Source organism: Natator depressus, chromosome 10 (assembly GCF_965152275.1).
Source record: "Natator depressus isolate rNatDep1 chromosome 10, rNatDep2.hap1, whole genome shotgun sequence".
Lineage (NCBI taxonomy): Eukaryota > Metazoa > Chordata > Testudines > Cheloniidae > Natator > Natator depressus.
Window position 1 is genome coordinate 17,155,125 of NC_134243.1, and position 26,978 is coordinate 17,182,102.

The 26,978-nt window shown below is 45.0% G+C and overlaps 1 protein-coding gene across 1 annotated transcript; it reads left to right on the forward strand.

The window, feature by feature from the left end:
- Positions 1-722: 722 nt before the first annotated feature.
- GPR139 (G protein-coupled receptor 139) lies at positions 723-26,287 on the forward strand. The gene is made up of 2 exons (XM_074964611.1): positions 723-1,123; positions 21,396-26,287. The coding sequence occupies exons 1-2, from the start codon at positions 1,003-1,005 to the stop codon at positions 22,328-22,330; spliced, it is 1,056 nt and encodes a 351-aa protein (XP_074820712.1). The 5' UTR covers positions 723-1,002; the 3' UTR covers positions 22,331-26,287.
- The last annotated feature ends 691 nt before the right edge of the window (positions 26,288-26,978 follow it).

Consider the following 26,978-nt stretch of genomic DNA (forward strand, 5'->3'; position numbering starts at 1 on the left):
TTCTGGGTCCAACAATTGATCCAATCTGGTGGCCTTCAAAGTCATAGTGCAAATAATCGCGTCAGTTTAATCAAGCTTTTGGATGACTTCAGTGGCTGTTGGATCAGGTCGTCGGGCTCAGCCCCTCCAAGTATTCAGGCGACTTACTCCCATAAGAGAGCGGGTCCTTGGTCACTAGTGCTAGGTCACGGGGACGCTCCGCTACACTGGGATGACACAACGTCTTTTGTGGTGGTTTAACGTAACCCCACCAGGACGCTGCCTGATGCCAGAAAATCTTATTACCCCGCAGCAGAGCTCAGCAGCCGGGCCGGTGTCTGGAGCGGGTCTCCCCGCCAGTGGAAGGGGGGCTCCCTGCGGGAAAGCGGCGCTGTTTCACCAGCCTGCCCTGACGGGGAGAAGCAGCGGTCGGGCACCGCAGCGACGCCCACCCTCCCTGCCGGCTGAGCCATGCCTCCCGCTGCACGCCCGGGGCTCGCCGCCAGCCCCCTGCCGGCCACTCGCGGCCCGCTGCCGAGCTGCAGGCACGCGGCACCCGGGGCGAGAGCAACGAGCGGGGGCTATTGTTCGCTTTTGTGCGAAGGGCGGGGGGAGGCTGGTGCACGCCCAGCCCCGGCCCTAGGAAGGCGGGGTGGCGGCCGGGGGGACGCACAGTCAGGGGAGGGGGAGGCAGGCGCCCAGCGGCACTGGCCAGGCACCCCCGGCGCTGGGCACGTGAACCCCGCCGTGAGCCCAGGCCGGCGAGCAGCAGCCTTGCAGCAGTGCCGCCGCGCCCCCGCCTCTCGCTGCATTGCTGGGAGCAGCCATGTGTGCGCGCCATGTGCTGCGGGCGGCCGGGCGCGCTTGCTGCCGATGACAAGCCCGGGCGCAGCAGGTGCGGGAGGGCGGGGGGAGCCCGCGGGGGCGCGGAAGACACACGGCCGCTGATGCCGGGCGAGAGGAGGCTGAGCATCTCTGCCCCTCCATGTGCTGACGGAACAGCAGCAGGAGAAGGACAACCCAATGGAGTACAATCACATCTACGTCCACAACGGCTCCCTCCTGGCTCACCACAAGTATGGCTGTGGCTTGGGATATGTACCTGTCATATACTACAGCTTGCTGCTCTGCCTCGGGCTGCCAGGTGAGTGCCACCCTCTGCCCGGCTCTCCGGCGGCACCCCAAAGGCTCTGCCCGGCCCCAGAGGATCGCCCTTAAGAGACGAGGTTTGCCTCAGTCGGTGCATTTTAAAAGCAGAGCCGTGACCTTTTGTTTAGGAGCAGCCGACTTATCCTGACATCTGAACTCAGCCAGCAAGTGGAGAAAGTTTTTAGTCTTTAAGGAAAGACTCCGAGGGATGGAGCGGAATTATTCTGTCTCCAAATCATTTTAGAATAAAAAGCAAACAGTCTTGGAGCCACTTACGCTGGAAGACAGTTGGGGGGGGGCGGGTGTTGCACGTGTATATAGTTATAGGTCAACGGTTAGAAAGAGACTCATTCAAAATCAAGTCCTGCTTGCAGTATATGTTCACTGAGACCCGTTTTTTTAAATGACATGTCCAAGGTCCCTACTGCACAGAGCTCCAAGAAAATTCTGATTTTAAGAGACTTTGGCTGTTTGCAATACAGGAGTACTTTCTTATTGGCTCACTTTCATGGGTACAGTAAAACAGTACATATTCTCACGGATAAATGTGTGTGTGTAGAGGAGCAAGGCATTGTTCTACTATTAATACATTTATATTAAGGACAGGAATCTTTACAGATCCAAATATACAAGACAATAATTCTGCTTTTGGATGGGATTTCAGGTTAGGTGCTTGTTTTACATCATTGGGCAAACCTTCTCTCTGTCTAGACAAATAACAACAGTCTCTTCCTAACATTGTTGCTAAAACTTTAGAAAAACTCCAGGCATTATCTTTAAAAAAAGAGGTGGTGAAATTCTAATTAAAGTTAAATATTGTAATGTGTGATGGGTGTGGAACTTTTAATTTTTAAATACACTAGAAGCTTGTTTTATTAACCTATGTGGATTAACACAAGACATTTCTTAGATGATATACTTATTAGGATATGTATTTTACATGTATACTTCTAGGTAATGTTTTTTCTCTTCTCTTTAATGAGAGGTCTGTCTTCTTCTCTTTAATGAGGGGGGAGAGGGATTAGCAAACAGTTCCACTGCTTATAATGCACCTGCACAAGTGCTCTCTGGTTCAGAACCTGACATACATCGTCTCAGTTCTTAATCAAGTTTCCAAAATAATTAATTTGGCCATTTCAAGTAGAATGGTATAGAGGACTGGAGGGTTCAGGGGATTGGCATTGGGACATGAAGTCGTGTACCTGTATGCTGCCTGCCCATATGAGGAGTAATCAATAATTGTTACTGTCAGATTGCTGCTGGCTCATCTCAGACCAGCTCCCAGTGGACAAGGGTAGCTTTAGGAACAAGGTATCTCAGATTCCACACATGAGCAAGGAACTGTGACTCCACAGGATTCCACTGAAGAAAGTAGCTGGTCAGCTAGAAAACCAGCATGCTCCAGGAGCCCATCCCTATAGCCTGGGCAGCAAGTTAAAGAGTCTAGTCAGGCCCACATGACCCACTGCTCCAGGGGTCTGATCCCTCACTCACTGAAGTCAATGGCAGTACTCCACTGATTTCCTATGAGTGCAGGTGTGAGCATCAAAAGCTCATCCCAAGAATATAGACCAGAGGCCGGCTAGCCAGAAAACAAGTTCTCCCGCAGAGAAGGGGAAAAGATGAGACAAGTGACAACAGGAGACGGGAAAGAGAGGAGGGGCTCCTTGTTTAACCAGGAAAGGTTAACCAGTCTGCCTCTAGAGTATCAGTATACCTGAAGCCTGCACTGCCATTAGACAGCGCAAAACCCACCGCTGCCACAACTGATTCGGATTGGTATGTTTGTCCCAGCACAGGACAAGCACTGAGTAAGCTGTGGAGACTGCACTTTCTCACTCCTAGAAGTGGTCACGTCAGGTCATCACTCAGACATTTTGGTAGGGAAGACAGTCTGTGCTATACCAGTTCTATGGCTAAACAAAGGGCTTCAGTATCCAAGACTCCCAGCACTACATGCAGAGAAAACCCATGGTTTAAAAACTGCTATTTAAAAATATCTTTAATAAGGATTCTTCTTGACAAGCAAGAATAGAGGGAAATGTTAGAACATTTTTATTTGTCAAGATGAATCAATATTTTTGATAATGCAATATATAGTTATATACATACAAAGGTGCATTTAAAACATCTTGTAAATGGCAAGCAGCACTGATAAGATGTTAACAGATTTCTAAATGCTTTTTTTCACCTTAGCTGCTCTTGTTTAGAAAATTATATTCTTCAAGCCATTAGTTCATAAAAATGTTTGAATCAGACAGTGAGAGCCCTGTGTCTGAACAGTGGCTACAGTACATATACAATTGGTACCCAGCACATGAATTTAATTCACTGTGCCTTTTTTTCTCATCTATAAGTAAATTCTGATGCATGGCAAATCATTAAGAGAACTGCACAGTTAAGTCCTGTATTTAGCCACAACGCATGTAAAGCACAGGCAAGCCTCTCCACTCTGTAGCCACGCTGTGCCTCAGCCCTGACTTAAAGGGACCCCACCAGCCAGGGAGAAAAGATACCGTTTCCATGCTCATTCATTCCTTGGCCTCTGTGCCATGGCAGTCAACAATGATGCCGTTGTGGACTCTGATAGGATACTGATTGGTCCAATAGGAAGTGACCAATACCACCTTAAGAATATACGAGTAGGAGGTTATTAGGAAGCAATGAGGTGCTACATCTACCTAAAATTGGGAAGATCCTTCATGCAGACACTAGGAAATCAGTTAATGAATGTTCTGCCTATACTTACACAACTGCAGTTGTAGAATACATTCTAATTACGAACCTACCGTGATCCACCCGGCAATGTACGGTTAGAGTTAGTGCAAGGGTGATGTGAATTTTTCCTGGAACATACGTCCATTTGATTAGGAAAAATGGCACTGACAATAGTAAAACAAAACAAAATAAAAAAACAACAAAACAACTTAGAATCATAGAATAACAGAGTTGGAAGGGACCTCTGGAGGCTATCTAGTCCAACCCCCTGCCCAGAGCAGGACCAATCTCAACTAAATCATCCCAGCCAGGGCTTTGTCAAGCCTGACCTTAAAAACTTCTAAGGAAGGGGATTCCACCACCTCCCTAGGTAACGCATTCCAGTGTTTCACCACCCTCCTAGTGAAAAAGTTTTTCCTAATATCCAACCTAAACCTCCCCCACTGCAACTTGAGACCTAGGTGACCTCTTGATACTGATACCTAGAAACTTGATATTACAAGCCAAAATGATGCCTGATGTAACTCCAGTGAGTTCAGAGGGGTTATATCATGGATACATTTGGCTTACCTTATTCAGTGTATGTTATCTGAGGATAACACTGACATTAACATCCAAGAGAACTGTACATATATGGCATGCTGAGTGCATAAGAAATTCATGGATTTCATTCTGGTATTGCACTGTTGCTTTTAAAAAAATACTGTAGGGGTATCTGAGTCTAAATGATAAAGACCCTGAGGTTCCCTGGATTGAGCTAGGTTTTTTAGAATTTTTGTAATTCTGAGAACTTGAAAGAGAGGAGGATCTAGGTTCTGGCCTCACACACAGATATAGTGTCTGTGCAATACCTTGTTGAAATGCAAAAGGTTAACTGTTTGCCACTATTTTTAAAGGTGTGATAAAATCATTTTATTATTGTTTGGATTTTTTGTCCTACTGTAAAAAGGAAATGTCTTCAGCTCAACAGCTTTGCATGGAGACTGCATTGTGCAACATGGATGCACACAGCATGCAGAGAGGGTAAAAGAAGCTATATCCCCTCACTTGTATGGCCCAGGCATAATTGCTGCCCCTGCTTTCAGGACAGCTCAGGGATTGCTTCCTCCCTATCCTCCTAGGGGTTCGGAGAGTGCAGAAGAGGGAGGGAGAACAGGGACATGACCTCATCATACTGCCCCTCCCCCCGATTGGCCTGTGGAGAGTAACTGGCACACTAGGAGGAATGAGCTATGCTGCACCCCCATAAAGAGGTATGGCACCAGATGTGCTGCTCCTGTATGCCGGAGAGCCATCCCTCCTAGAGGTACCCCAACGCAGGGTGGCTGCACACCACCCAATGCAGATTTGTTCCTTAGAGGCACAGATGAGCCCTGAGGGAAGAGGAAACCTGGTTAAACATGGATGGCCGAAGGTTAAGTTATGCTTCCTGCAATATACTTTTGCAGGCTATTCGCTTGGGGATAGATGCTACAGACCCTCATTCTCACTAGGTAACATCTTATCACATGAGTAATTAGGCCCAGTAACAGGAGCAAGGCTACAGAATCAGGCCCTTGATCTGCAGAATCCAGCCTCTCAATGCAGAAAGCAAGAAAACGTGTGTCTGGCAGGAGCAGAGTGCACAAAGGCTGCTGGAAATGTAGGTTCAGTAACTCCTCGCTTAACGTTGTAGTTATGTTCCTGAAAAATGCGACTTTAAGCAAAACAATGTTAAGCGAATCCAATTTCCCCATAAGAATTAATGTAAATGGGGGGGTTAGGTTCCACGGAAATTTTTTTCACCAGACAAAAGACTATATTACATATATATATAAAATATGTGTGTGTGTGTGTACAGTATAAGTTTTAAACAATTTAATACTGTACACAGCAATGATGACTGTGAAGCTTGGTTGAGGTGGTGGAGTCAGAGGGTGGGATATTTCCTGGGGAATGCCTTAGTGCTAAAAGATGAACTAGCACTCGGCTGAGCCCTCAAGGGTTAACACATTGTTGTTAATGTAGCCTCACACTCTACAATGCAGCACAAATGGAGGGAGGGGAGACAGCATGGCAGACAGAGACAGAGACACATATCCTGCGTGTGGGAGAGAGAGAGAGAGAGACGCGCATTGCCCCTTTAAGTATGCTGACCGCACTCTAAGTAAAGTTGCCTTTTTAAGTAGATCAGGAAGTTGAGACAGCAGCTGCTACCAGCAAGCTCCCTCCGTCCTGAGCCCTGTCGTGTCCGCCCCGCTCTATGGAGAAGGGGTAAGTGGGGGGACAGGAGCAGGGGAGAGGGGGACACCCTGACATTAGGCCCCCTCATCCCCCCAGCCTGCACAGCAAGCAGGAGGCTCCCGGGAGCAGCTCCAAGGCAGAGGGCAGGAGCAGCACATGGCAGTGGGGGGAGGGACAGCTGAACTACCAGCAATTGATAGCCTGCTGGGTGTCTGCTGCACAGGGAACTTAGGGGAGCGGGGAGCTGATAGGGGGTTGCCGGTCTACCCTGGTTCCAAGCCCCCACCAGCTAGCTCCAACGGGCTGCTTTTTCTGTAAGCAGTGGACAAAGCAGGCGGCTGCCAAAAAACTTTATAAGGGAGCATTTATAACTTTATAAACGAGCATGTTCTCTAATTGATCAGCAGCATAACAACAAAACAACGTTAACCGGGACGACTTTAAGTGAGGAGTTACTGTATGAGGGACATGCAAACTCCATTGCATGTTATTCAGCAATCACCACATAGTATTCCTGTTTCCAGGCACCTGAGTAAAGTGCATTGGATCCTTTTGTATCTTATAGACTCATAGACTTTAAGGTGAGAAAGGATCATTGTGATCATCTATTCTAGGGGTTCTCAAACTTCATTGCACCGCAACCCCCTTCTGACAACAAAAATTACTACACAACCCTGGGAGAGGGGACCAAAGCCTGAGCCCACCCAAGACCCGCTGCCACTCTGGGGGTGGGGAGGCAAAGCCAAAGTCTGAGCCCCACCACCCCAAGCAGGGGGGCCAAAGCCCAAGGGCTTCATCCCCGGGCAGGGAGCTATAACCTGAGCCCTGATGCCCAGGGCTGAAGCCGAAGCCTGAGCCCCAGCCCCAGGTGGTGGGGCTCAGGCTTTGGGCCTGGGCGGCGAGGCTCAGGCTTCAGCTTTGGCCCTGACCTCAAGCCAGTCTAACACCAGCCCTGGTGGCTCCATTAAAACGGGGTCACAACCCACAGTTTGAGAACCGCTGATCTAGTCTGAACTCCTGCACATTGCAAGCCAAAGAACCTCAGCAGTGTTTTTACAATGTACCCCTGAAATAGGCCCCTAACCTCTGGCTGAGTTACTGAAGTCCTCAAATCCTGGTTTAAAGATTGCAAGTTACAGAGAATTCACCATTTACACTAGTTTAAATCTGCAAGTGACCCATGCCCCATGCTGCAGAGGAAGGCAAAAAACACCCAGGGTCTCTGCCAATCTGACCCTGTGGAAAATACCTTCCCAATCCCAAATATAGCGATCAGTTAGACCCTCTGTATGTGGGCAAGACAGAAATCATATCAACATAACTGCAAGACAGAAATACTACAGGAGGATTTGCAAATGGGAAAATGGATATATGCTGTGTTCCAAACTAGAAGAAAGAACTCAGTTCAACCATTGTTCATTAAATGGAGTTCACACAATAAATGGGCACTAAACTCTCCAGCAGCAATTTTAGTCAAGGGAAATCTTTCCATTGACTTCAATGAGCAGTGGATGGGGCCCAAAGTGTGTGGATGGTACCCTATTTGAGCAGGAGCAGGGAGCTGATTTGGCAGCACTTGTGACTGGTATGAGACTAAGACAGTAAGAATAAGTGACTGATCCAGTAGCTTAGCTAACAAAGAGATGCTGAGAGATGTTATACTACATTAGGTTGGGCTAGTGCATAGAGATGGACAGAACTGCTGCATAAGCGCTTGAAATGAGTTACTTTAAATGGCAAAATGATTGTCTGTTTTTTAAAGAATGATGGATGCTGAGAAAAAAACAGATCCATAGCAATCATGCTGCACAAAAAAGGGTGACAGGAAGGAGTGTGTATTAGAGACCTTTAGTCTGGTCAATATGTCTGGGGAAGTGTCTGCTAAACTGTCCCCAGTTGGAATACAAGGTCACTGGAATGAAAGGCAGCATCCATATAATTTCAGAAGGGGACATCGTTGTGCATCAGATATAGTACAGTACTACAGTACAGAACACAACTGCAGATTTCTGGACAGATGAAAAGGAAGGGGTATTGTGTGTTGTTTTGCCAGGTCAAGGATTGAGTGGGAAGCAATGGTGTTCATGCTGAGACAATGTGCAATACATGGAAAGCTTAGCAGGCTGCAAAATACAAAGACGTGGAGGGGAAATTACTAAAATTCGTTTATCTGGGAAGAAACACTCAAGCAGAGGTTTTTCCTGGAAATGACAGTGGTACAAAATATAGAGCAGAGTCAATTTTCATGTTGAGCAGGCAAATATTTGCAGAGCCCCCAGGAGCTGTTCTAGGAGCGTAGGATCTTTGAAAAACATTAGGTATCCTCATCACACAGTCCTGCTATCCTCTCCTCCTTCCCCCACCCATCTACCGCTCAGCTTTTTAATGCTCCCTCTCCTCTTTTTTTTTCTGCTCGCCTCAAAATAGGGGGCATGACTCAGCAGAACTAAGTCAGCAGGAGCATGTCCTTCACAACATAAATCAAAACAACTTACCCTATGCAAAAGAAACAGAACAGGAAGATTCCCCAACCTGGAGTTCATCCTGCATTCAGCACCTGGTACAAAGCCCCTCCCTACACACAGTCATTTTCACCCCTGTCTCCCCCACTGCCTTTCCTAGAGCTCTGCCCCTGACTGCCCCTACAAGAGAAGGGGAAAGTGAAGCTGGAGTTAACCCCTTGTCTACTGGGGACCCTGCAGTGCCCCTGCACTCTACCACAGTCTCCTTCCCCTGAATCAGTACATGAATAAAACAGTCAAATGTCCAAATTCAGAGTGTGCTGCGTCTGCCTCTCTAACGGTGACCTGGATGGAGGGGACTGTAGATAGAGCATCCTTAGGACAACACCATATCATTTTCATTAATCCCATCTGGCTACGTTCTACTCTGCTTATAGGGCAGGTGGGACTGTTCAGAGGAGACAGTAGAGAACAAAGCAGAAGCCATGCTGCAAGCCTGGGACTAGGAATATTTAGGGAGACCCAAAGGAGTCACACATCTATGTTAGCATCAAGCAGGGGCCTCTAAAATAAAGTGTTATTTACTTCAGCACTGCATGGGGTCCTCCTAACACACGAGCCCCTCCGATAACACCTGTTTAACTTCTTCTCCCTCCTTGGTAAAAGACAACTCAGTCTAGTTACTAAGGGTGCGTTTTCTTTAGATGGGTGGGGATTTTTTAAAAAACTTGAGTTCCACTCAAATTAATTAATTGATTACAATTAATTTGAGTGAGCTAACATGTTTGTACTTGCAAGTGGTGAGACTCCACAAACGTTTGTTTTGGTACAAATGATTGTGAAGTATCCAGACTAGCACATCCAAATGTGTTAGCGATCGCAAGCCAGAAATCTCTAGTGTTGATATACCCTCCGTTGCTAAAACACAGCCAAATTCTGAGGGCCTTACTAAGGGCTTGTCTACATTGTGGGGTAATGCACTCCATGGGGGTGTGATTTCTGAAGTGCACTATTGTGGTGTGCAGTAATTGGTACGTGTGGACACTAAAGGTTCCCTAGTTCACTTTAACACAATGCTGCATTAAAATGCACTAGAGAACTATTAATGTCCAATAGGTTAGTGCACTGTAGAAATGATACTCCCATACAGCGCATTCCCCCCCATCATGTAGACAAGCTTTTAACTCACTCCTTCTTCAGGCAGAAGTCCCATTATAGTGTGAGCAAAGCAGGCCCTGAGATCTGAAAGCGTGGACTCCCACTGAATTGGGTGACAAGTCAGGAAGCCCTAAAGGCCTGTACTTGTGGATCTCTGTACAGGAACAGGACTTAAGTTAATACAGAGCTAAATCCTCACTGTTATTACTTAGTAAGGACTTCAGGATATGGCCCACAATTAAATTCTGCACCATCTCCACCCTTAATTTCCATCTTGTACTGTTCATACTTGTATAAATATTGTGGCCCAATTTTTCAAAAGAGACTAATGATTTTGTCTCAGTTTTGACTGGTTAGCTTGAGATACCTTAAGGGCAGCTTGATATTCAGAGTAGCACTGAGAACCCACCTTTGAAACCAGGCCCCTTTAAGTCACCTCAAATTGGGAAGCCAAAATTTGAGGCATCTAGAATCACTTTTGAAAATTTAGGTCTGCCTTTGCCCAAAGTGACTTGTCCAAATATTTTTAACCAAAAACTAAAACCCTTGCATATTCTTGGCACTATTTTGTTAAGCATTCTGTGTCTTCATTTAATACAGGTTTCCATTAGGGAACCATGACATTCTGATAGGAAGACAGCAGTCCAGATCTTGAGAAGCTGAGTTTTGGAATTTTTTATCCCCTCCACACTGGTTTACATGCCTTAAAGCACTCCCTGCCATTCTTCCCCAAAGCACTTCTGCATTGCAGTTATAATTGAAGAAGTGGAGTATCACCATCCATTCTATTTCAGTTTTGATCAGGAGACCATAAAAATGCTTGAGGACAGTACACCTATGAGGCTCATTTCCTTCCACTTTTGTGTGCTTGCTTTTAAGATACATTAAAACCCAGCTCATTAAAATAATGGACACAAATATAATTTGCAGAGTATTGAGGTGCATAACGAGGAAGGTGCTTATTGTTACAGATTTAAAAATAAATATTCTTAACCTCTGCCCTCCCCCAATACCCAAGACTGTTTCTGAAACCTGCTTTGAGCTTTTTCAGTGTGGTCAACTGTAATAATGGGCCTGATCCTCTGAGGTGCTGAGCGCCTCCCTGAGTACTAATGTGCCCTCAATTGCTACTGAAGTCATTGGGCCTGATTCTCCTGTCACTTACTCCAGTGTAAATCAGGAGTAACTCTATTGAAGTCGATGAAGCTGCAGTAGCGTAAAACTGATGTAAGTAAGAAGCGAATCAGGCTCCAGTGGCTTCAGTGGGAGCAGAGGGCACATAGGATCTTGTAGGACCAGCACCCGTGTTGTTACAGTGCAGCCTTCTTCACTATACTGCCAGTAGGTGGGGGAAGGAGAGGGAGACTTAAGTATAGTGTTTTATTTCCCTGTCTTTCATGGGCAGTGGGTGAAACTTCCCATGGGGGAGGCAAGCTCCTTGTCCTGCCTCTTCCGCCCACAGCCCCACCCACACTCCACCCCTGCTCTGCCCCAGGCCCTGCCCCCACCCACCGCTGACTCGCCACTCACCTCTTCACACACACACACACACACACACACACACACACCCCCCCCGAGATCCTCCCTCCACTCACTTCCTCCCTCACCCACCTGCTGCTTGCCTCCTCAGCCCCCCTCCAGTCCCCCCGCAAGACCCTTTCCCCTCCTGCCACAAGAACCCCACCACCACCTACTGTGCAGCTGGCTCGCCTCCTCACCCTGCTGCTGCCCCCGCCCCGTGACACCCTCTCCCCTTTTCACCTTAAAGCACTGATAACATTCCCCAAGGGAACTGAACTGGCTCAATTGCCAGATAGATTCTCCTCTGCTTGGAAGGGAGTTCGGTGTATGCAGTATAGAGAGAGACGAAAAGCGAGGCTACCTGCGCCAACCTGAAGCCTAATCTCTCCTTTTGAAAAAGTGCTTGTCAGTGACAGACTGCATTCAGGGAGTAGTTTAATCACTTTTTTTACACAGAATTCCCTGCCAGACTTGTTTACTTAAACTGGGTTTGAATATAACATCTAGATCAAGAAATAAACTCACTGGCTACATCAGCTCCTCCTTGAGCCAGGTGAGCAGTTACTTCTGGGTACAGAGAATAACGGAAGGATCGTCATTTGGAAACTGTTTTTAACCCCAATAACACATTTTCCTACAATATAAAAGTCAGCTGAATGTGGCCAAAGGCTTCCTGGGCATTGGTGAATGCCTGTTAAATGGCTTCATTACCACTTCAATGGCTCTTTAACAGTTTCAGTGATCTCTGCTACTAGGTCTCTGGAAGGCTTTTTCACTGTGTAAAATTAGGCTGTGTCTACACTACATGAATAACGTAGCTGGAGTCGAGGTACCTTAGGTCAAGTTACTGCAGGAGGTCGACGGCAGAAACTCTCCCGTCGACTTACCTTACTCTTCTCGTCGATCTGCAGTCAATTTGGCGGGTCTTCACTAAACCTGCTAAATCAACCACTGGTGGATCAGTCTCAGAGCGTTGATCCCGGCTGGAGTGTAGACCCACCCTTACTCATGGATCCCCTCCACTTGTCTCCTCACGTCTGCCACTGACTCCCCGCTCGCATTCTCACACACGCACCCCGCATGGGGGGGTGAAGAGAGACGTGACCAGCAGCTGCGGGGACCTCCAAGGGGGCCAGTGAATGGGGTGGAAGAGAAGAGAGGAGGAAGATTCACCCCAGGCAGCAGCAGCAGCAAGCTGTGGGAGCCTTGGGTCAGGGTCAGAGCAGGGAGGGGAACAGGCGGGAGTGTGGGGGGGGGGGCACCATGGCCCAGGTGGCAGGTGGCAGGGACAGCTGTGCTAGGGAAGGCAACGCTTCCCCTTGCCTATTATATCTGCTGCCCATGCTATCTATTATAACAGTCATATAAAAAGATGCACTCACACTGTATATATGTACACATCTATAGCAGTACGGATGTACACACACGGGCCTAGATTCTGAGGGGCTCCTGTGCATTCCTTGTAGTTCCTGTGCTCTGTGGATCCCATGGACAGGGAGGAGGCAAGGATGGAGCAGAACGTTCACCCTGCATGCACAAAGAGCAGCCTTGGAGAGATTGTGCCTGCCAGAATACAGGCTTACGGTGCTGCTCCCCACTGGGCCCCTCTACTTAGGTCATGGCATAAAAAGCCCCAATCTAGCCCACAACAGATCAGGTGTGTTAACACAGGGGCCTAAAATGCCTTACACTGTGAGAATTAGGATGTGGTAAGTGCGAGGAAAATGAGGCCTGTATTATATCAAACACAGCTTCCTTCAGTGTAGTGCATTAGTCCTAGAGTTGTACCACTAGGTCTGCTCCATCAGGCAGGCTACCAAAATCCTAGTCCAGCAGCCTAGGAAAATCCAAAGGCCCATGCTGTGCAAGTGAAATGCATTACTCACTGTCTGCCAGACAAGTTACTGTATAGACCTGCACTTAAAAACCCTGGGTGCGCTGACTGGCTGACTAGGCTGAAAATGAATATTGGCCAGTGGCCCTCAACACAGTTACCTTGTAAATGCCCTTGAAGAGCTGAAGAAATGGATCATTTGCTCACAAAATCTTCTATTTTGTTAAAATCTCTCTCTGACTCTGACCAGCCTATTGGGTACACCCAGTACAACACTTTGGGAAGGGTACAGAATACATAGTGCTCTTCACCAGAGTAAGGTGCAATGGCTAATCAGTACCATGTGCAAGGAAAAGGAGGTGGAAGGCCAGTTTTCATTGTCAGATTCAAGTCTGAGGCATTGATCAGTCAGCGCACCCAGGATTTTTAAGTGAATGTCTGCAAAGTAGTTCATGGCAGGCAGTCACTAATTCAGTTTCACCTACATAGAGTGGAGTTTTGAGTGACCTGACCAGCTGAATAATAGGGTAGTATTTTTCCCAGGCAGCCTAGTAAGTCTTTTCTATTTCCAGTTTCATTTTCACCTTCCAATCCGAGGGGATGGTCAGTCAACAAACCCAGGATTTCTAAGGATGAATCACATTAGAGCTTTTTCTTGAGGAGCCCTACCACATACAATTATACCATAGCCTTTGTGCTGCCCTGCTTCTCCTTCAGCATGGACCCTCTTCACACCCTCCCTGCAGTTCTGCTCTGGACTTTGCCATTTCCCACTGCTGCTTGCACTGCAGAATGACACTCTTTGCCATTGTGCCTGGTGAGAGATGAGAGACACAGAGAAATGGTTTCACTTGACTCGTCTTTCCCCGCGGGAGTGCGTGTATGAGTGCGTCCCATTCTTTGGTTCCCAAACAATATGACAATAAATAATCAGCCTTTTAAATCACTTCTCACAGGTATCCTCTGAGGAAAAGGAAGGAAGATGTGCTGTATCAGTTGCAGCCTTAAAGTATCACATGAGTGGGTCACCTGGCAAGCCCTGCACTGTTTAACAAAGCTCTTGACCACAAGCCACCATATTGAGAGACAAGGGCAAAGTTTGCTCCCCTAAGCAGACATAAGTTCACTGAAGTTGCTCCCACTTATATTTGGTTTGAATTTGGCCCATAGTGCTTTAGGACAGATCATCATTTACACTGTAGCACTGAATTTATAGAAAATATTGGGGTCACCTTATCTTTTTCTCTGATAAATTCGATCTAAGTTGTTCTAGGACATGTAAATTAAACAAAAATTCTAGCCTGCTACAGCAGGCACTATTAATAAATGAATGTTGAGTAGCAAAAGTCACCCACTGGCAATGGTTATGATACAGTCACCACCGAGATCTCCATACCAGTGGTTTTCAACATTTTTTCATTTGCAGACCTCAAAGGATTTGGTGCAGATCCCTTTGGAATTCTTAGACATAGTCTGTAGACCCCCAGGGGGTCTGCAGACCACAGGTTGAAAACCACGCCTTTACAAAAAGAAAAGGAGTACTTGTGGCACCTTAGAGACTAACAAATTTATTTGAGCATAAGCTTTCGTGAGCTACAGCTCACTTCATTGGATGCATTCACGAAAGCTTATGCTTAAATAAATTTGTTAGTGTCTAAGGTGCCACAAGTACTCCTTTTCTTTTTGCGAATACCGACTAACACGGCTGCTACTCTGAAACCAGTCCTTACAAATTAGAAGATAAAAGCCATGGTAATCTCAAATGTGGTAAATGTTGCCATTTGATTCTGTACTGGCAATCACACTAACATTAACTACTGAGAATAGTAAATGTCTAGTTTTTAATGTTGTCTACTGTTTTATAATACATTATCTAGTCCTATCAAGCATCTTTGTTCCTCACTGTATATTTTCTAGTATTTTGAATTTAAATATTCAGGATATTTTTTCATATATAAAGGGCCTGTCAATACAGTGAAAGGAAATCATTATTTGAGAAGTTAAAAAAATGAGATTACATTTAAAATTGCATAACAATATCTTGCAGGAAATGCAAGGAAGTTGCAGGAAGTTGTAATATTTGACCTAAAGAATAATTTTACACACACTTTCTCTCTTTCTCTCTTTAGCGACAATCTTATTCAGTAAAAGGCGTCCCTTATATAGGGTTGCCAACTTTCTACTTGCACAATACCGAACACCCTTGTCCCACCCCTTCTCCAAGACCCCGCCCCCTGTTCACTCCATCCCCCCTCCCTCTCCCCACCCTTACTCACTCGCTCATTTTCACCAGGTTGGCTCAGGGGGTTGGGGTTGGTAAGGGAGGGGGTGAGGGCTCCAGCTGGGGATGCAGGCTCTGGGGTGGGGCCAGAAATGAGGCGTTCAGGGTTTGGGAGGAGGCTCCGGGCTGAAGCAGTGGGTTGGGATGCGAGAGGGGTGAGGGCTCTGGGCTGGGGGTGTGGATTCTGGCCAGAAATGAGGGGTTCGGAGTGCGGGGGTGGTCTGTGGGCTGAGGCAAGGGGTTGGGGTGCAAGGGCTCCGGCTGGGTGCAGACTCTGGAATGGGGCTGGGGATGAGGGGGTTGAGGTGTAGGAAGGTGCTCTGGGCTGGGACCAAGGGGTTGGAGCACGGGAGGGGTCACGGGTCTGGACAGCGCTTACCTCAAGTTCCCAGAAGCAGCGGCATGTCCCCCCTCCGGCTCCTACGTGGAGGTGCGGCCAGGCGGCTCTGTGCGCTGCCCCTTCCACAGGTGCCGCCCCCGCAGCTCCCGCTGGCTGTGCTTCCTGGCCAATGGGAGCTGTAGAGCCAGCGCTTGGGGCTGGGGCAACATGCGGAGCCCCCTGGGTGCCCCTACACCTAGGAGCCGGAGAGGGGACATGCCACTGCTTCTGGGAGCCGCACAGAGCCACGGCAGGCAGGAAGCCTGCCTTACCCCTGCTGTGTTGCCGACTGGACTTTTAACGGCCCAGTCAGCAGTGCTGACTGGAGCCACCAGGGTCCCTTTTTGGCCGGGTGTTCCAGTCAAAAACTGGACACCTGGCAACCCTACCCTTATATGACCTTATGGATTGTTTGTCACCCAGTAAGCAACAGCCATAGTAACTTTATTTAGCTACCTTAGAGACTAACAAATTTATTTGAGCATAAGCTTTCATGAGCTACAGCTCACTTCATCGGATGCATTCAGTGGGAAGATTTATATACATAGAGGACATGAAACAATGGGTGTTACCATACACACTGTAAGGAGAGTGATCACTTAAGGTGAGCTGTTACCAGCAGGAGGGCGGGGGGGGGGGACCTTTTGTAGTGATAATCAAGGTGGGCCATTTCCAGCAGTTGACAAGAACGTCTGAGGAACAGTGGAGGGTGCAGGGGGGAATAAACATGGAAGTGAGCTGTAGCTCACGAAAGCTTATGCTCAGATAAATTTGTTCGTCTCTAAGGTGCCACAAGTCCTCCTTTTCTTTTTGCGAATACAGACTAACATGGCTGCTACTCTGAAACCTTTATTTAGCTAGTTTATGATACTGAACTACCAAACCACACAGTGGCATAACCCTGCTATCCACTTAACTTATAAAGGAGATTTCACTGCATGCAGAGTCTGTTTGTTACGCACAGAATATATTCCTCAAAAGTAACAAGTGTTTCTAAGCAGGAAACAGAAACACTTAGAAACTTAGAAACACTGCTTAGAAACACTCAACTGCTATTCTTTAAGCTCACAAGCTGTGATAATAGGCAATTGAAGTATTTCTATAATTCCCCCATAAAACAGATAATATTTGAGGTATGACTATAATCCATAAAAGCAAGGAAACTAAAGGATATATTGTGCCTTTCAGGCACAGACAACACTTGGGGAAGGTACAGAAAGTGCTCCAGGAGGCCAGAACCCTGGGGGAGTGGGAGAGATGATGAGCACTGCACAGTCTTCTCCAAGAGTACAGAATCTAACTGCTTCTGCACCTGACCAGATGTGCACCCCTTTACTCCCTCCCCACCTGTCAAGGTCCCAATGGTGCTAGCTTTGCATTGCACAATCCTTGTGCCCTGAACTCCTTGCGCCCAGACCCTGCCCCCTTTTGTACCCCCACAGGGGCTGAACGCAATGTTTGTTGCTGAAATTCTCTCCGAAACCTGTGGTGCTCTGGCTTTATAGGAAACACTGTAAGAAAGGATCACCTCTGACACGGTAAGCAGACCTTGGAGGAGTTTCTACTTGGAGCTTGTTTACACTCCTATTAAGTTGACGGCAAGCTGGGGTGTGGAACGGGAGTAGATCAAAGTGCATCAGGGACCTGTTAGTGTGCAGCAGCAGGGTCCTCACAGACATTTAGTGATCAGCAGGCTAGTGTGGGGTAGATTTACACCCAGTTTGCAGCAAACTAAGTGTTCATGTAGACAATCCTTTGCTGTAAAGTCCACATGGGATTCAACACCGGAAGTAAAGGCAACCGAGGACCATCTCTCACTTCAGGCTTTTCCCTGACAGATGATCTCTCTTAGATGCCTAGAACCCCAAAGACATAGGGCTGTACAGGCCAATGCCAATGCTCTGAATTGCGCATTGAAACACACAAAGTCAAGCAGACTTTGGAGGACAGATGAAATTCTCTCCTTGCATACAGCCTGGCTGAGTAAGCAGGCAGCCAAGTGCTGCCCTAGCTGAGGTTTCTGAATGATTTTTGGGTGCAGCTCCCTATTGACTACACTGCATTATTCCAGTCTGGATAACTGCAGTGGAAGGAACAGCCATGCAAGAAGGAACAAAGCTCTCCTGGACACTGTTGCTACCTGGATACTAGAAACCCCCAGATAATATATCGTTAGGGCAAGAGGCAGATAGATCCCCTCTATTGAAGGGGATAAATTGAACAGTTGCTCTGCCCCAACCCACTAGTCTCATCTCTTGCAGCCTCCATCCTTGGCTCTCTGATAGATGTTAGGAAAGCCAAAGTCCTGTACTGCAGTGAGTAATGCAGCCTAAACTTATATTTGTCACCCCCTAATCAGCTCCCACAGCAGTGACCAATCCATTCCAAATCTGAATGATCTTATCCACAAAGTAGCCAGAAAATGTCCAGAAAGAAACATGCACCAGTGTGTCCAAGTCAAGCCAAACTGAATTCACCCATGTGCTCTCCACCCCTAACAGACCCAGCAATCGGGTCTCTGCATATGCTATGGTGGAGGAGGACATTTTTTTATCTTTACCACCATTAGAATGCATAAAAGTGACCTGTCAGGATAGGGCAAAGAGAGCAGATATCTGGGAATCACCATGACAATTGCAGAGGGCAATATATTATTGTCATTATGGTATGGTCCACTGGCTGAACAGCATTATCCCCAGTTTCACCAGGCACTAGCCCTGGAGAGGGCTCAAGAATACCACAGAGAAGAATTCTACATTGCCAGGGAGATGGACAAAGTGAGTAAGTCTCCTATGCCTCTCCTGAACTCTCTGCTGATGCATTATCATGCTGGCAGTTTTCTGCTGAACCTCAGTAATGGCGTTTATATCTGTTCTCACTAAGTAAATGATATTATTGTATTTCATATCACCCAGCCAGCAAAATCACTAATGTGATTCCAAGGAAAGTTTTTCCAATACAAGATACTGTAGCCCTTGCAGAAAAATTGGATAGTGCTTCCCTGTACTTTGGCAGATCAATTTTCTAATCCAGCTCACAGGGCAAAGCTAGCTGGCACCTTGGTATACACTGTTACTGCTGGCCTTGGTAATGGAGGAGCACAGAGGCAGAAGCTGCCCATAAATCCACTCAACTGTGGGGGCCTAGAACTAATCAACACCTCCCACAAAGCAGGCAGGAGGAAGCAAGGCCAGGGTGCCTGGAAGATGTGCATATCCAGCTTCATTGTTGAAATTCCAACCAGAACCTCTGACAAGGGCAAATTGCCTCACAGACACAGCCTCCCTCACTGCAGCAGTCTATGGGTGACTCAAGTTTACAGTATTCTCAAAGGAGATGCATACACTGGGTATATTCAGGTTACAAGGTGCCAGGCCATGAAACATGGCTGGCCAAATCCTATAGTAATTTCTCAGTCACATTACGTTTTCTGAGTCCAGGATTTTCGTGATTATATATTGTTCATTCTATCTCTGATTGCCAGATAGCAGATCCTATTGAGAGATTAAGGTTTTCTTGAAAAACAAGGAAATGGAGCACTCTGCCTACCACAGCCCCCTGATGCTGCTCTAAATTGAAATCAATGGAGTTACACCGATGTAAGATTGGTGTAACAGAGAAGGAGGGTCAGGCCTGGTATAATCCTTAATGCCAGAAAAACTAATTTGAAAGAAAGTCTTAAAATAATATTCTGGGCAAGGTTCTACTTTACATTTCATATATATGGTTCTGACACCTTGATCACGTACTGTTTGGGTTAGCCATTCTACAAGAGTTTGCTTTGTTCCAGGGTGTGATTTTCATCATTCTCTTGAATTTTGATTGATCCCAGAACTGGGATGTTGATGGTGGTTACTCCTGTCATTCATTCTGTGTGACCCTTTTCTTCAGTAGCTAAAAACCTGCTTTGAGAAAGCAGGCTCGGGAGGCCTTCTAAAGTCAAGAGTTGTCGTAATTGCCAAGTGATAGTTAAATAATATGCAGTCTCATTTCAGTTTTAGGACACATTTAGGGCATCATTACTTTTACTTACATAATTTCTGCTCTTTCTGATTTCAAGAAGTCCTCATAATTTTTCTTGATTTGCCTTGGGAGAGCAATCTGTAGAAGAGGGAGAGGTAATTACAGCACTTATGAAAATGTCAAACACAAATATTTGGCAAGCCATGCTGTCAGTAAACCAAATGTCCATCTTTGTTTAAACACTACTGTGGCCACTCTAGCCACTTTAATCAATCTTTGGATGGGACCAATCTACCATACCTTACTCTGATGAAACTGCCAATGGTAGCAATAGGAGTTTTGCCTAAGACAAGACTGCACGATTGGACCTAATGTAATGTAAGCCCTGTGATATGTTGGCAACTTATTGTTGTGCTATTTAAGCAACATGTAACCCTTCTTTTAGGCATAGGTTGTCTGATGGGCACACTGGACAGTGGCCATGGGGCTGCAGGCAAAATCCTGTCTGAGCCAAAGAGGCAGTGTACGGGATTTCTTCAGTGGTGTTGAGTCAAATCATACATAATTCAAAGAGTTTTACTCAAGTATAAAAGTTTAATTTGAACTGCATTTTTCCCCTTAATGGCTCAGGAATACTCCAGTAGCAGCAACAGATACAAGGCCTCACTGTCAGAGATGTATCCTTAAGGAGTATCTCTGGCTAAGCAAGGAACTGTTTGGGGAGTAGATGGATCTGGTGGCAATAAGGTCGATATGGATCCTGAATGAAGAGCCAGCAAAACTGTCATGATAGAAAAGGCCTGTGAAGTGCTGAGAGCCTCAGGCATGGTTCTGAGTGCCTCACCCTGCTCAAGTGAGAATTGAGGAATTCTTCACAGGATTGGGCCACAAAATGATCAAGATAAGATGACCTATCAAGGCCAGTTTGATTTCCAATCCTTTGCCGTAGGGTTCAAACACACACACACATGCACGCGAATGAGCAGGGGAATCAAGTGAGCTGTAACAAAGTCCCTTTTATACCTTCTTTTTTCCCTTTCTGTCACGGAAAAGGGAGAGGAAAAGGCTGGGGAAAAGAAGAGGAAAACAAAAGGGGGGAGGGGAACTAACTGGAAACCAAAACAAAAAAGGGTTTTTTAGTAAAAAGAAAAACACACAACAAATTTTTGAAAAAACGAATATTTTCCACACCAAAACAAGTTTTTGTAAAAAAAAAAGGGGGGGGGGGCATTTTTCATCAAAAAAAAATTTGACAGACTATTTTGACCAACTCCAAACAGTTCCTGTATCTTCTATACAGAGCAGCTAAACCCTGGCTAAACACAGTGATACAGGGCTGGACTGAGTTGACAGGCTGACTAGATTGAATTAGGCACAGACAACATAGGAGTTCACTCTTTGGTTTCTTGAACTTTAATGAAGATAGTTCTGCTACAGCACGCCTGAAATGTAGCTACAGCTCAATCAAACATTCAAATAAGGCTAACTCTACCTCCCGTTTCAGAGTAGCAGCCGTGTTAGTCTGTATCTGCAAAAAGAAAAGGAGTACTTGTGGCACCTTAGAGACTAACCAATTTATTTGAGCATAAGCTTTCGTGAGCTACAGCTTGATGAAGTGAGCTGTAGCTCACGAAAGCTTATGCTCAAATAAATTGGTTAGTCTCTAAGGTGCCCCAAGTCTTCCTTTCTACCTCCCGTGAAACTAACTGAACTTTTCTGTCTCCACAGCAAACATCCTGACGGTCATCATCCTATCGCAGCTGGTGGTTCGCAGGCAGAAGTCCTCCTACAACTATCTTTTAGCACTAGCTGCTGCTGACATACTGGTACTTTTTTTCATTGTCTTTGTTGACTTTTTGTTGGAGGACTTCATCTTGAATAAGCAGATGCCTCAGATATTGGACAAAATAATTGAGGTATTGGAATTTTCTTCCATACATACGTCCATTTGGATTACCGTGCCATTAACAATTGATAGGTACATAGCAGTATGTCATCCGCTTAAATATCACACTGTCTCCTACCCAGCTCGTACTCGAAAAGTCATTGTGTGTGTGTATATCACCTGCTTTTTGACCAGCATCCCCTACTACTGGTGGCCCAATATTTGGATTGAAGACTACATAAGCACATCTATACATCATGTCCTTATCTGGATCCACTGTTTTACTGTTTACTTGGTACCGTGTTCCATTTTCTTCATTCTGAATTCAATCATTGTGTACAAGCTCAGACGAAAATGCAATTTCCGACTGAGAGGATATTCCACAGGGAAAACAACAGCCATTTTGTTTACTATAACTTCTATTTTTGCCATACTTTGGGCACCAAGAATAATCATGATACTGTATCACCTCTATGTATCACCTTTAAACAACACTTGGTTGGTACATATTGTCTCGGATATTGCCAATATGCTAGCACTGTTGAATACTGCAATTAATTTCTTCCTCTACTGTTTCATTAGCAAGAGATTTCGCACAATGGCAGCTGCGACACTAAAGGCTTTCTTTAGGTGTCAGAAACAACCAGTTCAGTTCTATACAAACCATAACTTTTCAATAACTAGCAGCCCTTGGATTTCCCCTGCCAATTCTCACTGCATCAAAATGCTTGTTTACCAGTATGATAAAAATGGAAAACCTATAAAAATATCACCATGAAAAGAAGGATTGTTGGTGTCTCTGGATGCATCTTCTTTTCAAGCCGTTACATCACCAGGATGTAAACTGCTGACATGGCTATTTTTAAAAGTGGTCAGTTGATTTCATTTCCCTGACAGACTAAAGGCAGATCAGATTGTTAGCAGAGAATGGGAGTACTTCATCTGGGGAGTCGGAATGAGAAGGCAAAATGCCTCTTTCCTGTTACATAGCATTTTGAATATGCTTTGGAGTACAAGTCTTTATGTTAATTTGCTATCAAGTGTCCATGTGCAAGCATTGGTGCAGTACAGTTGTTGGGGGAAAAGCCACACCGAAGTTGTTTAATTGCAACCATAAAAAAACTTCTGTGACCATGTAGTTGTCTTCACTATTGACAAAGTGAATGCTTTACGTACTGTGGAAGGTATCATTTGCACTGCGTGCACTTGCCTAAAACGATGTGTCATTTCTAACATGAAATATCGCTACACGCAGTCCCTGCTATTGAGGACTTTCTGCAGTGAGCAATCTGGAAGACATTTGAACTGTGACAAGCCCTTCCAGGCTCACTTGAACTCCAGGCTTGAACTCAAGGCTCAAGGATGGATATTTCACCTGTTATAGCCTTGGCATGAAAAGCAATCCTGCAAGCTGCCAATATTTATATGCTTTAAGTTGTTTTATCTACGATAGCGGCCAGAGGGGAGGAGTCTGAAGGGAGGGGGAAGGAGGTTTCTTCAGTCAAGAACAAAAGTAGACTATTTCTCCAGTGACTTTAATTAGACTCTCCAAAAGCCCATAAGTTCGGGGCCCAGTCCTGCAAGGTACAGCGGTCCCATGGGGCCCGATTCTGTGAGGTGCTGCATGTACACTGACCAACATTTTGTAATTAATTTCAGGGAGATTTGGGTTGGGAGGCCCTTGGGTGTGTGAGCCCTCTCCGCAGTTACCCCAGAGTGTCAGCTCCTGTCTCCTGGGGCTGACCTGGCTCCTGGAGTCCCAGCTCCTGCCTGTTGGCTCTCTAGCCACAACATGTAGATGGGGTCCTCCCCTTGTGATGTTGCTCCCCTTCCCTGGCCCTTGCACTGTTGGATTGCCAGCCCCAAGGTCCCGCTCCCACACTGCAGGAGATAACATCATTAAATCAGGAGTCGGAAGTTTTTTGGTTATAAACAGGAGTCTCCCTGACATGCTAGGAGACTTGGTGAGCCTAGCTATGTGTTTAATGAGAAATATGGACACCACAACTCCCACTGGAGCCAATGAAAATACCCAGCACCCCCCTTGACTGGGCCTTTAGAAATTATACATACAAAAGTTAAATATTAGAACTTGTTTGGGCTATGCTATCACAGATTTACCATTTAGTTGTTTAGTTTAATAGTCAAAAATCTGTGTGTGGATTCAACATATTAAAGACTCCACAACAGTAAAAACAAAGACTACCAAAAATGCAGGGCAGTGAATTTTAAGGTACTTTAACTAGGATAAATATTTAAATTATCTTCCTCCACACTCATAAGAAGCATTTCAGGAACTCTGGTAGAAGACACAGGAAGAAGATATCTACATCAGGCTACTGAGAGGCATTTCATTTGCTATTATCCCTCTTTGTTGTTGGTATGTGGTCTCACAAAGCATGCATCATAACGCGTGAATTACTTGTGGAGCACTTAACACAGGCCTTAACAAAGAGTGTAAGATTATGTTTCCTTGCCTGGTAAACACAGGCACAGCTTTGTCTGTGAGCATAGGGGCTTCTCAACTGATACCTGCAAAAAAGAGAGAAGCTCAGGGTTTGCAAAGTGTCAGTATATGTGCCTCATTGTGAGCAGGAAGCTCACAAAAGACCCAGTGCTGTGACATCCTAGATTCTCCGAGAGGGGGAATAGAGGGCACTCAGCACCTCCTAGAACTAGGCTCAATAAAATCTGCAGGTATTGAACAGTCTGCCATACTTTGAAGTCTTACTATGTTTTAAGAAACGCTGAGTACCCACGAGTCCCAACAGCCTGATTCCCCACTGCCTTGCTCCTCATGTAGCCATTTACTCCTGTGTAAAGTGAGTGCAAAGTGGATGTATATAGCCACCAAATAAGAATGCACCGTGCACAGACATAAATGACAACACAAGGCACAGGAAAGATCAGGTGATTGAGGTGATATACTTTATTGGATCAACATCTGTTGGTGAGCGAGACAAGTTTTCGAGCACACAAGTAGAAAGCAGTAAAGTATGAAGTCCAATTTATCTGGTCCGACAGATCTTTACCTGCATGAGAGTAGGGCTTATTTGGGAAAGAATGAGACTACTCAAGCAGTAAGGATTTGTAAAATTGGGTCCATTATGCTCAGATCCTCAGCTCCACTGACTTCAGTGTGAGTCCAGGGTGCTCAGTATTTCCCTGCAAGGTGCTAAGCACCTCCTCTATCAGGCTGCTGAATTATATAGTCTAATGATTTTTCAGTTCAATCAGAAAGGGGTGGGGGATGGGGGGAATGTGCCTGAGAACAGAATTTGACCCTTTCCCCCAAAGCAGCATGGCAAGAATTAAATCTTTTGAAATAAGAAGAGAGGAAAAAAACAAGCAAACAAAAACCCACCCTGTGATCTTTTCACACTAATCTTGACAAAATGTGATGTATGCAAAACAGTAATTGCAATAATAAAGCATAAGGAAACGCTAAGCCTCTGAATGTGTCATTACCGACAACTAAATAAGGGTAAAATTATTAGCTTCTTTACTACTGATTTACTTATTTATTAGTCTTTGTCCTTTTCCCCGCCATTCCCCAAGCTCTCTCTTTATTCTCCTTCTGTGTAAATTGATATTAACCAAAGTTTACCTTTTTAAAAAAGGTACTAGCTATTTAATTTTGGGGAAAACACTGTATTGATCTCTTTTTTATTTTAAATTTGTTATGAAGAATGCTAGTCTGAGTTACATGTGAATATGTCAAAGTGCAATATACCTATATAGAGTAAGTTATTCATTTTTGAGAACGTTATCTAATATTGAAAACAAAATGTATTTATATGAACATTTCACTATTCTACTTAATATATTAGTAACCTTACATAAGTAACTGAATGTTTAGGTTTTTTTAAAAGATGCATATATTTCAGTTCAGTATATGGAATAATCTGCCATATACATTGTGTGATTTATTACTTTTCTTACCATGATGTTGGTCCTGAAAACTAGCAGTGTAATCTCTCTTTTGTTTCCTACTGATATTTTTTATTTTAATAAATGGCCATATTTAAAATTTTAAAACTCTTAGTGTGAGGATTTGATTTCTGAACTAAAGATATTCCACCAGGTTATTGTAATCTTGTTTTTTTAAAAAAACCTCACTACCATTTTCATATCAGTCTTTGAAATAACATGGTATTACTTTCATAGGTATTTAATCAACCAGTTCATTTCCAATGATTTTGGGGCTTTAAGGGCTCGATTCAAAGCCTCATTGAAGTCAACGAAAAACCTCCCACTGGTTTCATTGGGGTTTTGATTAGGCCATAACTTATTAACAATAAACATTCTGAAGACTTTTTTGTGAGGGGGCAGTTTGGGAAATAAAGCCTTGACTTTTTAGTCCACCATATGAGAGCTGCTGTTGATGATCCTGGCCTTTTTTAGTTTTGTGAAGCATCTTGCAATGACTGTTGTTAACTAGCCAATGTCTTGCTGTATTCTTTGTACCACCTAATTTTCCTATAGTAAAAACTTAACCAAGCACTCGCTGTCTCACTATTTAGGAAAATAAAATATTCTGGAGACAGAAGTATCTTGGTTGCAGAGAGGGGATTTTGTACTTGTTTTAACTTATATTTCAAATACCTACAATTGGGGGGGGGAAAAAAAGCTGTGAACAGAGAGTCTAACAATTACTTGCAGACGTATGTCCTCGAAAAATCACAGCTATGAACAAAGTCATTTTTAAACACAATGCTGAGTATATAATATTATAATAATGAGACCTATTATCTATTTGAATTGTAAACATTGATATTTTCATAACTAGAGAATATATTGTGTTTGACAAACTTGTTTGTATTATAATAAATTCTGAGCTGGTGCATAAAAACTCTTTTATTGTAATGTTTGGAGTCATGATGTTTATTTTGTAGATGTTTATGACAGTTAGTGTGTAGGGCCCATGCTTGCAACCCGTGTTCAAGTGACTGCTCATTGAGTATAAGTGGTGGAATCAGCCCCGATCCATAAATAATGTATCTTCAAAACATCCATCATGTACGTATGTAATTATTGGGCCCGATTCTCCACTACCTTATGGACCAAATTCTCAGCTGCTTTAAATGTGCAAAACTTCATTGAAGTTAATGGGTCTGTGCCCATTTATGCTAGCAGAGGGTTTGGCCCATTTACATCTGCGCACAGTGGGCATGAAACCCTACCAACTCTGAGTGATGTAAACAACGATAAAAGATGAAAAGCAGCAGAGAATCAGGCCCACTGCTCCCACTGACTTCAGTAAAGTCCAGTAGGCTTAAAACTGGTGCAGTGAGATGGAAAGTCTGGCCTGGAGAGGTTACGTTGGCTAGTTTTTACCAAGGCCACAAAGTAGGTCAGTCACAGAATTAGCAGCATTAATTTTCTTCTGAAGGGGAGTGGGTAATGTTCAGTCATCATGGGGGAAG

What these genes read in the sequence shown, in the direction of transcription:
- GPR139 (XM_074964611.1), top strand. Translation starts at nt 1,003, where the DNA reads ATGGAGTACAATCACATCTACGTCCACAACGGCTCCCTCCTGGCTCAC. An exon ending in GCTCTGCCTCGGGCTGCCAG is followed by an intron (nt 1,124 to 21,395) that starts GTGAGTGCCACC and finishes CTGTCTCCACAG; the next exon opens with CAAACATCCTGACGGTCATC.